This window comes from Daucus carota, chromosome 9 (assembly GCF_001625215.2).
Source record: "Daucus carota subsp. sativus chromosome 9, DH1 v3.0, whole genome shotgun sequence".
NCBI lineage: Eukaryota > Viridiplantae > Streptophyta > Magnoliopsida > Apiales > Apiaceae > Daucus > Daucus carota.
The window spans coordinates 29,144,816-29,157,743 of NC_030389.2; the positions used below are offsets into that span (position 1 = coordinate 29,144,816).

The 12,928-nt window shown below is 32.3% G+C and overlaps 1 protein-coding gene across 1 annotated transcript; it reads right to left on the minus strand.

Moving 5' to 3' along the window:
- Window positions 1-8,222: 8,222 nt before the first annotated feature.
- Window positions 8,223-11,642, minus strand: LOC108192569 (putative pentatricopeptide repeat-containing protein At5g08490). Its single transcript, XM_017372176.2, is given in 3 exon segments — window positions 8,223-9,176; window positions 9,179-10,881; window positions 11,496-11,642. Coding segments are annotated over 2 exon segments (2,580 nt in total). The 5' UTR covers window positions 10,877-10,881; window positions 11,496-11,642; the 3' UTR covers window positions 8,223-8,294.
- Between the last annotated feature and the right edge of the window lie 1,286 nt (window positions 11,643-12,928).

The following is a 12,928-nucleotide window of genomic DNA, read 5'->3' on the forward strand; positions in this document are numbered from 1 at the left end:
TTTCACTCATGAATTTTAGTTCAATTTTGCAATTTTATATATTAATATTGGTATTGCATCGAGATGTTTATAATATAAAATTTATTTTGTTCAACAAATATTAATTATGAATAATTAATGTAATTTTTATAGGCCAAATATTGATTTTGAATCATTATTATAATTTTTATAGACCGACGCAAGTCGCGGCTTCTCAACGAGTTGAAGATGAATGATGATATGTAAATTTATGTCTAGAAATTGCTTTTTCATATATATAAATAAAATGGTACATATATATTTAAGATATTTAATTTTTAAATTAATTTTGTAATTTATTCATTAACAAAAGTTTAGTCTTAATTTTTTTTACTTTAATGTGAATTATACCGTAAAACGTGGAGACCAATGTTTTAATAATTTATCAATATTAATCAAGATTGAATATATATGATTATCATATTTTTGTCACTTATGATTATCATTATATTGGATCGAAAAACTTATAATTCAGATATTAATTTATCATGATTTTTTAACTAGGCGAGTTTTTATGTACAAAATTTAATAACTAGTATTTGTTTCAGATGTAATAAGGTAATAATCATAATAAGTCGAGGCTACTTTTTACGGTTTATCTGAAAATGGCGCTGTTTATCTGTTCTCGAGAAGTGAGCTTTTGTTGGAGATTCTAGGTCTTGGGATCGTCGGCGGCCTCTTCTTGTCCATTCTCGGCGCTCTTCCCGATGTTATGCTCATTCTCGAAAAGCCATGGAGATCGTCACAAGGCTATTGTTTTATTGGACGCGATGGATGATTTTTTTTTTTGTCATAAGACTTTCACGTCAGTGAATTGTACTGAAATACAATACTGAAAAAATCGGAAGAGCTTTTTTCATACATAAAAACTTTCATCTAATCAAAGGGCATGTCAAAAAGCCCCACAAGAAATTAGATAAAAATTTATGATGGCTGAAAAAAAACACTCGAAAAAAAAATCCGCGGGAACTAAGAAGAAAGGAGAATTTTCATTTAAAAAAGTCTATCGACTAACCGAAGGTCCTGCAGAGATGGCCCCGAAAATTTAGCCAATATAACTTTAATGACTGAGAAGAAAACCCAGATGAAGGACAAAAATCCGCGGAAAGGAAGAAAATAAGGTGGAGAGGAAAAAAGGAGGAAGAAATAAAGAAACAAGCATGAATGATTATGCTAGGCACCAAAACAAAGTCATCTAAAATGACACAATCGTTAAAATAACGACAACCAAAATCGCAATACACGATCAAGAAGCCATCAATCATAGCACTCCCTCAAAAGGAACACAAAATTCAAACTAAAGATACAACATGTCCAAAACACAATTTACGATATAAAGTCTTATAAATCTAGTAATAAACGAGACACGAAATTCAATTACGAAAATATAACCAATAACATAGGACATAAGACAAATACAATTAAAAAACAATAAAAACAAAGATTTTGAACTCATACCATTGTCGTGGGGTCAATTCACATGATCCTTACCTTACGGAATATAAATATATGTAGATACCGGAAATGGCTAAAACTGAATCGCAGTCGCTAACTCCTCATTGACTCATCCCAATTGATTCATCACCAAATCAAAAACTTGAAAATCGAGTAGATCTAATATCCAAGTACAGATCCGTTAGGGAGTATTATTGAGAAAATAAGAACAAATCAAGAGAAATTAATTGATTTGGAGTTTTCATCGGTGAAAATCGATGGAACCTCCGACGGTGGCTAGAAAAGGAACTTGAAAATCGAGTAGATCTAAAATCCAAGTACAAATCCGTTGGGGAGTATTATTGAGAAAATAAGAAAAAATCAAGAGAAATTAACTGATTCGGAGTTTTTCATCGGTGAAAATCGATGGAACCTCTAACGATGGCTAGAAAAGGAAGAGAGGGTTTGAGAGTTTTAGTTATACCTTGGTGCCCTGACTTTGATAGTATTGATTGCGGTGGATGATTCTTTGATTAATGTGGTTCATCATTTTCATTTGAAACAAGGTTATGCGGAGCTTTCTTATCGCCGAGCCTATCGATGTCGATGAAGCCAATCGACGATCTGCCTATTGAATTACTTCTTTTGATTGATTTAATCTTTATTCGTCGTCGTTATTCTTTTTATATTAATATTCATTCATATTTATGTGTGTATATATATATATATATATATATATATATATATATATTTGTGTTGTTCTGGTATTGCTAATTGTTATGGATGTAGGAGCTTCTTGCCTAACAAGGTCATAACATCCATGGTAATGATGGAGAGATCCAAAATGGGTGGAGACAAAGGATGCAAATTTGGCGATAATTGTGCCTTAATTAAGAATATTAATTATTCTAAATTAAGGTTTTTAGTACCATTTATGGCGACCATGATTGGGGCATTATTGGCCCATAGAGACATTTACGTGCCATAATGTTGGCTCGTTTATGTCTTTATTTTAATTTTTTTTCAAATTCGCTCATATTCATTTCATTCTGTTTTGTTTTATTTTCAGGATGTTTGAAAAAGATTTTATGAATTTATTTATTAAGGCTGCTTCCGAGAATACGCGAACTTTGGTGTACAAGACAATCGAGCTACAAACATAGATAGAAAGGAATAAAGAAGACATCAATGTTAGTCTGTTTTGTAATCGGTGTAATTTTTGTAAGGCACTCTTTTTCCCTCTTGAGTTTTTTCCCCACAAGGTTTTACTCTTGAGGGGTTTTAACGAGGCCCTTTTTGGTGGGTTATCTCTTCTGATTTGAAAGGTTATGTTATCTAAACATCCGGAGTATTGACATACTTTCGGTTAGATGATATACCTTTTTGAACGAAGGAAACTCTGTCCATCCGGATTTGTAACTTTCAATCTTGGTATAATACAACCGTTTTATGACGAAGAAAAAGGTAATAATCATAATACATTTAATTATCTAAAATTTGAGTGCTACCAAGCTCGTTTATTAATGTTAATAAAATATGAATTGGAAATGTACCATCTATTAACTATTAATACGCCAACCGAGAAAATGATAGAAAAAAATAATTTATCAACATAAATGGTCCGTATTACAAATTTATTTCTTTAAAATTGAGTAATTAGAATAACAAATTCTGATTTTATCAAAAGTTAATTATTTATAAAATTATATATCCTTATATGAATATATCCCTGACTATTGTTTAAAATGTATTAGTCCATTTAATTATTAGTGTTAAATGATATTTTTATATATAGTTAATAATTTGCCATTAATACTTGATATCAATAAAAATTATAGAGTGTTAGAATTGAATTATGAAGTAATAATATGATATAAAATAGGAGTGACATATAAAACGCATCTTGAAAAAATCATTAGATAAACTTGTTGTGTATATCTTTGTATTGATCTATTATCACATGTAGAGAAACAAGAGATATAATTGTTTGTTCAATATTTTCTTCGAGATAATGTGGTCTTGCAAAAACAGTGATTTTCTCCTGTATGAGATCCGGAAGTAACCGTTTGACAAATTCCTCCCCTATATGCGATACCCAAGCAATACGTATTACATCCCGCAGGACCTCCATAGCTACTGCAAGGTCCAAAATCTAAAAGCGGCAGTTGTTGAGCAGTTGCGATTCCTGTGTCACATCAATATAATTAATTTTAATAACTTCATAAAATAATATTTTTGATATACTAGATACACACACGCTCGCGCACATATATATACAAATAATGGATGAAAGATTTTTTTATATAATACAATATTCTCAATAGATCGATCATTATACACAATCATAATTTTTATCTTACTTATATATTTTTAAATATAATAAATGTATACATCTTGTACCAGAAGGGAGAGTAAGGTGAGAATACCTTTGCTCATAATCAAACCAATGAAGAAAAAAGTTATGAATAGAAGATTTGTAAATAGAGAGATGTTCTTTCTTGCCATTGTATTATCTACTACACTTGCTTTTGAAAATGATATTATGTATATTGTTGTGAATGAGTGGCATCATATTTATAGGAGCGAGGTAGTTAAGTATTCAATTAATGTTGGATATTATTTAAAATCTTTTAAATTTCATCTTTTGATATCTATGCGAAGTAATTATTCATATATAGTAAAATCTTGAATATTGAAGATTTTTATTCTATAAAATCAAAATTCAATGTTTAATTTGCATCAATACTTAAGATAATTGTTTCTGAAATGAAAATAGTTTACTAAATTTTGGATATTAAACAAAATCTTTTAGATTTTATTATTAGATTTGATTATAGAAATATCTTTCTATATATAATAAAATCTTGATAATTAAAGATTTCTATTCTAATTTGGAAATGTTAATTTGTATTAAACATGTGAACTTATAGTGGATTTTAATTTTATTAGATTTGATATTAAAATTAAATTTTAAATTTATTTAAAAATGAATTTAATATGTTTTGAATGTAGCAAGTTGTGTTAATGCTTCATTCCATAAGTGGACTGAAAGTTTTTTTTTTGTCACGATCTACGAACTCGTAGATGAGTTGTATCTCGAGATACAATTGATGTTACAAGGGAGGGTCTATATACTTGTAGATTAGTTGTATCTCGAGATATAATAACCGCTACAAGAGATTTCATTCATCCAAAAAAGATTATCATTTAATAGAAATACATGCAAGATGTCTCAGACGTTTAGATAATAATACTTTAATGTCTAAGAGGAAAAAGAACCCATAAATATCTCTACCAAGGATTCTGCAAAATACAAACGAAACAAGAACATAAGAGCATCTCCAACGATGTTATCTATAATGGTTGACTAAATTGGACATGTAGTATATTATGTAAAATTTGCTGAACCTGTAATACATTTTGCTTCGATGACATTAGTTATATTGGTTGGTTATAATTTAATAATAGTATGTTATTAATATTTTAGATTGTTATAAATGAGATCTATTACTTTAATATGGTAATAAGTGATGTGTAATATTCTTACAAATTTCTTACAGACCTGTAGTGGATCGACAAATATAGTCATTTATAGAGGTTGACTATACTTATAGACAAAGGGTGTGGTTGGAGTGTCGTTTTTTGAAGGCGTTTGCTATAATTATTATTTTTGGTATGCCAACTAAGCTTTTAGCTAAGATATTCTCATGGTTGGAGATACTCTGAGTTCATATTTAAAATTTTATACATTATATAATTATAAAGGATAATATATCCAAAAATAAATTATTTCTGAAAGTGTGTGTGTGTATTTTCTAAAGTAAAAGAATAAAATAAAGTCTCAACTAAAGGAGCATCTTTGCTTAGTAACCAAAATATAGTTAATTGGTTATTACTAGCCGAAATATATGCCTGGCCACCTATGAATGATACAAATACGCCTCAATCAATCAAGGCACAATTAAAATTTAAACTGTTTAAAATTATCAATAATGACCACCATAAATGTTGCTAGATATTTTATAAAGGACATTTATGCAAAAAGATTTGAAACATCACAATTACCCATAATATTAGCACGTGAGACAAAAAAATCAAAATAAATCGTAAATTAGCAAAGTCTAATGCCTAAACATATCAAACTAGATCAAGATATAATCCTATCAAAAAATAACCGAATAATTTGATTTTTTCCAATTTGAAAAGAAGTGGACTGGATGTTTTGATTGACTTAACATAGTTCTAACAACTTCATTATAAATCTTGTTATTCATTTTCAATAATACATTTTGCTGCCGAGTTTTGGGGGCTGAGTATTGTCTTGAGATCATGTTGTTTGTGCAGAAGTAGTTTAGAAACATATCATGAAATTCAGTTTTATCCCAACTCCCTTCTTTTTCATCTCCGATTACCATCATTATGCTGGACACAAATCTCGAGACATATAGGGTGTGTGATGATATGTAGGGGGTTGGTGATGTCATTTAGGTATATTTTCTCTTAGTTGTATTTTAATGGTTTGTATTTGAACAATTACTTATATATATATATATATATATATATATATATATATATATATATATATATATATATATATATATATATATATATATATATATATAGTACTACTCCAATACAAACCATCTTATTCTACAACCAGCTGCAATATCACTAAATTTTACACACTATAGCACTAAATCTTTTAACAACACCACCTCCACCTCCATTTTCTCCGGCGACGCCTCCACTTCCGGCAACACCAGGTTCGCCGCTCCCTCCACATTTGTCGGCTCCTGCCGCCCCCGTTCATGTCCACCATCCCTCCGTTCCTCCTCCACCGTCTCCACCACCAACGTCCACTCCACCTCCACCTCTTCCACCACCTTCATCTCGACCTCAGCCATCATCACCTCCACCTCGACACAACCACCTTCATCTACGCGCTATCTCAGCCCCTACCACCATCATAACTCAACCTCCACCATCTCAACCCCCCACCCCCGCATCCTCCATGTCCCCGCCCCCTCCATGTCCACCACCACCAGAATCAACAAACAAGAACAAATCTGGAAGTTGACATAAAGTTGTGGAGACTTTTACAAATATCATTAATTTCTAAAGCTAATATCACTAAAATGTATAGCTGATATCACTAAATAGTATATCAGAATATCAACGATTTTTGTATACATATCAACAGCAGGTGTTTGAGATGGTGGTGATGATGGTGAAAGCGGAAACAATGACATGGGTGACAATGTTGGTAGGAGTGTGTGGGTAGAGATGTGATAATAGAGGTGGAGGGAGAGGAGAGAGATGAAGTGAGGTTGATGAAGGAGATAAAGTGAAGTTGTTGGGTGTATAAAGGAAGAGGTTTTTAGTTTTTATTTTGAGGGTGGTTTGTATTTGATCATGAGCCTATATAATATGTATATATATATATATATATATATATTATAAAAGTATTTTAACTATAGTAGTTATTTTTAATTATAGTAATCTCCGCATACTATTTATGTGACACCTGAATTATGACTGTGTTTGATTAATCATTTAATTAACTATTATGCATAAGTTGTAGTAGCTAGTACTACTTCCTGGAAATTGTACCATATAGTCTATTTTTCTTACTAACTTAATTTGTGATTTTTCCTCACATCATGGTTTCTCATTTAATCTTGTCCTTCCTGAACTCGAAGAATTACCATCATGATTTTTTCAAAAGACTATCAAATTTAAGTCAAAACAATCAAAAAAGGTTAAATTGATCCGAATATCCGATCCGTGATCAGTGATCTTAGTGGATCTGGGTATGGACCGGCCTGTCAAAAATCCGATCCCGCTCCGATCCGGATTTGAATCCGATAAAATAAATGGATATGAATTTAAATTGATCCGATTTGAATATAATTCGTTGACAAGCCTATTTCAAAGAGCTTTGGGCAATGCCGGTGTATCTACATAAGTGTATCCAAAACTTTTTTTTTGTCACAAGATACTTTCGCGTATAAGGAATTGTATCGAAGTACAATAGCCGCTGCCAGGAATTCCTTTCGTTCAATCAAATTTACCATCTAATCCTCGGACATGACATGAAGAGATGACCGAGTACACTTAAACGATAAAACTTTAATGTTCAATAAAAACACCCATAAGAGGTCAATACAATAAAAAAAAAGAACATAATAAGTTCATACAAACAAGAAAATATTAAAACTATCTAAAACGTAGAGGAAAGAGTCAACAAAACTCATAATTAAAAAGAAAAAAAAAGATATGAATATAATATAATTTTTTTAAAAATAAGGAAAGTAAAAACAAAAATTAATGTAAAACAAATCATTAAAACTTGAACAAACTCCAACTCGGAGTATTTACCTCATGCTCAGTGGTGAGAGAATTGCTTCCACAGCCTTGCCATGATACCCAGGATTTCTTCCTTCACAAGGACCAAGATATCAAATCAAATCGTTATAAGAAAGCTTGGCATAAACAACTGACGAGAGCATCATCTGAATGTCCATTAACATAAAACTTGAAATCTATTTTCCATGCCTGTTTTACATATATAATATCCATTAACATAAAAGGTGAAATCTAATTTCCATGCCTGTTTTACATATATTTTCTGTCTCAGCATCGCATACTCAATTTACACAGAATTATACCTATTCTTAAGATAAAGGTTGTCCGTTCGCCTTATTCTTCAATATCTTTATCACATGTTATCATTCATAATCATCATCCATTCATTCCTTCCCATCATAATGTTGCATATTAACCATATATTGTATATTCCTTTGCCAAAAAGTTTATGCTATACCATCAAACTACAGAGCAACTTAAAGCTTGAATCGTTCTCTTATATGTGTGTCCAAATTTAATAAAGTGCTATAGATATTATTTCTATATGGGTGAGAAGTATCTCCAGCTATAAATACATTATTCCTACCTTCCACTTCAATCCAGCTGCTTCCAGCAGATTTTTTCAATTCTCTAGTCTTCATTAGCTTCCTTTTCTCCGCCACGCCATCCCATCGAGCATTTGCAGCATATAAGTTTGACATCACTACATAGTTCCCGATGTTGTTAGCTTCCATCGAAAAAAGACGGTCTGCCACATCACATCCTATTTCCACTTCATGGTGATTTCTGCAAGCGCCTAATAATGCTCCCCATATATTAGCATTGGCTTCAACTGGCATGCTAGTGACAAAAGAATATGCGTCATTTACTCGACCTGCTCGAGCAAGGAGATCTACCACACAACCATACTGCTCCATTGTCGGTTCAAGCCTATGCAGCTTATCTATTGAATCAAAAATTTTCAACCCTTCATTTAAAAGGCCGGCATGGCTGCAAGCAGATAATATTGTGGTTATAATAACATGATCTGGCTCTATGCCCAACTCGAGCATGTTAAAGTATACTCCTAAAGCTTTAGATCCCATACCGTGCATGGCATATCCTCCAACCATAGCAGTAAACATAACTAGGTCTTTCATAAAAGCAGACTTGAAAAGATTATGTGCACTACCTATACTTCCACATTTTGAATATAGATCTATAAGAGTGCCCAGCACGCAAGCATCATCAAAACAAGCCCGAACAACATATCCATGGCATTGCTTTAACAAGTGAACTGATGCAATTTGAGAACAAACAGGAAGGATGCTCATAATAGTTAAGGCATCAGGCTTTAATCCATTATTTTGTAATTCGAAAATCCATTATTTTGTAATTCGAAAAACAGGGAGAGTGCTTGACCATGATGATCATTTTCAGTGTATACTCGAACCATCAGATTCCAGGTGGTCAAATCCCTTTCAGACATAGTTGTGAATATCATGTTTGCATTGTCATGTAAACCACAATTCACGTACCCGGAGATCATTGAATTGCAAGTGACCACATTTCGATTCTCAGATAAACTTTCAAACAGAGTTGACGCATACAACATATTGCCACATTTACCATATGCATCAATTAGTGCATTCCTAAGCTTCAGTTCTGTAGTACCGAGTAAAATGTGAGCTTTTATTGCGTAAGCATGAGCTTCTTTAACTGTACCAACTCTGGAAAGAGTAGCGGAAAACTGTACTGTACTTATGAGAGTAACAGAATCTGGCTTTATCCCTTCCCTAAACATCCATTTTAACATGTTCACAAAGTCAGTATCAAACCCACTTTCTGCAAAGGCGTCGAGTATGCTATTCCAAGATATCAAGTCCCTCTTTCTAATCAATAAAAATATCCTATATGCAGCTTTAATGTCATTACATTTTGCATAAAAGGAAATTAGGGTGTTTTCAACTGCCGTATCCTCAATCAGACCAGGATGCCGTACGATATAGCCATGAATCTGCTGCCCCGCCTTCAAGTTACATAAATGGGAACATGCAGGTAGAATGCTAACTAGAGTTACATGGTCAGGTTTCAATGCAGCAACAGACACAAAATCATGAAACAACTTGAGTGCTTTCATTGACTCTCCATTTGAGCAATATCCAGCAATAACTGAATTCCATGAGACCGAATCTCTTGATTTCATTCTTGCAAAAAGGTATTCGACTTCATTCATTCGTCGAATTCTTGAGTAAAAACCCATCAAAGCATTGGTTACAGATATATTATCCATCAAATCTGGCCTATGTAACACATAACTATGAATTTCTTTTCCAAAACGATGAGCAGCATTCTCTTCTAAACCAGCACAAACAGGAAGAATATTTGCAATAGTTGCATAATTTGGTACTGCCGAATCTTTAAGCATCCAACAGAACAGTCTGAATGCCTCTCCGGTGAACTTGTTTTCTGCAAACCCTGCAATCATAGCATTCCATGAAACAACATCTTTTTCAGTGATCATATGAAACATAGCATTTGCATCATCACAGATAAGACCAGATTTGGCATACATAGAGACCAGCGAATTTCCTACCAAAGTATCAGATTCTAATCCAGTTTTTATTGCATATGAGTGTACACTCCTCCCTGCACCCAAAGCTCTTGCACGAGCGCAGACAGGAAGAATGATAGCAATAGTGACAGAGGTCGGTTTAGGGTCCTCAGCAGTATGCATTTTGTTAAATAATCTCATCACCTCACTGTCATGGATCCGGGACCCTGAAAACCCAGATAAAACAATGTTCCATGTGACTGCGTCATTGCTGCTATTTTGCCTGAACAGTTTTAGGCAGTCATCAAAAATATTACATTTAGCATACATGTTAAGAATCGCCTTGCAAACAAACTGGCAGGAATTATGACCTAGCTTAACAACCTGACTGTGAAGGGTTTTGCCTAGTTTAATGTCTGAAATAGCAGCACATGACTTAAGCATGGTGGCAAGGGTATGATGATCTGAATTATACCCAGCTGAATATCGTATCTTCTGGCGTAGAAGGAAGAAACCATCATTCATTGTGCCTACAACCGACATTACCATTGTTATAAACATGTTGTCAGTAAAAAACAAACATGATTCACTAGGACATAATAGCAGTCCCTACTAAAAGAAGGTGTCACCAAAAAGCGAGTTCATTCACATATTAAACGACAATACAAAAAAGTGCAAATTAAGCTGAGAAACTAACGAGTATATAGAGAATACAGAAAGCCGATTCAAAATATTTGCACGCACAGCCTTCCTTGAAGAGCTAGCGAGAAATGCTAATTACAATAGTGCTACATAGTAGAATGTTAGGACAAATTAGCAGTTCTTTACATCGCGAGATATCGACCCTCTTAACGGGAATGGGAATGAGATTCTAGTTCGTTATCGTCTTCGAAATTCATTGCCTTTAACTAGCTTAAAAACCTATGATCAAATTGACCCCTTAAGTGAAATGGACTGTTGAACACAAATTTATAACACATAGGCACACACATATACGTAAAGAATAAGCATTTCTTAACCAAATTTCTTGACCTGGTATTATGAATTAAATACAAGCATAAAGTTACTAATTATCATCAGAAATGATTGAGCACATACAAGTGAAGAAACTGCAATATTTAAGTACAAATTGGAACATTAATACCTGTAAAATTGATCAATTTGAGATGCGGTGCCGGAAGTTGTTTATCCGAGCAGTCGCCGGCAGGCTCCGGGAGTTGGAAGCTAAGAAAGGGTGTTCATAGCTAGTGGGCGGGTCGAGATCGAGAATGGGTCGGATCGACTATATCCTTCTTACATTTGTTCAATATTTTTCAATACTATTTTCCATAATTTTTTTTTACGTAATTAAGCGAGAGCCTCTAATCACATATTCTGCTCCTTTCGGAAGTCGAACATGTGAACAATAGAATACAAATCCCCTCTTTTAACTGACTGAACCAACTTTTGCGGGCTATTTTCCAAAATTAGTTATTACTTTCATAGATTTTAATTATTATTTAAAAAAGAACGAACGAATTTCAACTCGTCAATCTCATAGGTGAATAAAGCTTTTTTTAAGCGATATGGACACCTGCCTCGAATATTTTGTAAAATTTAGAGATCTCGTCCCTCTCATTTCTTTACACTTTTTTTGCATTACTCGATACGCATTTTAAGGTGCATACAAAACATAGTTTCATAACTTTTTTTTCAAATTTTTCTTTTTTGTATAAAATTTTAAATACTAAACTTTTATTCAAAAGAAAAAAAAGTTCAAAATAATTTATCAAACTATATTTTATGAGAGTATTAGCATACGTGTCGAGCTCTCATAAAATATTTTATGAGAGCATTAGAATTTATCAAACTATATTGTAAAATAACACTTTACAATTTATAAGATTAGCTTTCGTCCGGTTACTTATACTTCTAGACCGTGTAGCAATTCAAAATTTTAAACGATTTTTAATGTAGCGTTTTACTCTAAAATATGAAATTATTACGATTTGTAATACTTTTATTTTAAGAATCAAAATGTTGAATTATCTTATATCAATAAGTGATATTTCATACCATTTCAAAAAAAAATAAAGTATAAAAGATATACATTTCAAATACATATCAATATTTTTATTCAAGTGTTAGAAAAGGTTGATAAATGCTCCTTCCAATTAGTAATGGACTTCTTAACACTTATACCGATGTGAAGAAAATACTCTATTAAGTATAACTAGTTGAGAATCCGCGCGTTGCGGCGGCCTATAAAAATTATATTAATGATCCAATATTAATATTTGTAGAATAAAATAATTTTATGACTGTCTATAAAAAGTATATTAATGTTTCAAGTTAATATTTGTAGGATAAAATAAATTTATATTATAGAAATCTTGATGTAATACAAATCCTAATATATAAAATTGCAAAATTAAACTATAATTCATGGTGAAAAAATATAAATAAATTTATACACGTAATTAACAATTTAAAGCATGACGAATCTTAATTTTATTTGTTTTTTTGGAAAAGTAATCATGTTCTTACATTGTCACCTTCTTCCAATTTTTTTAGATTGATTGTGCACAAAAACATTTA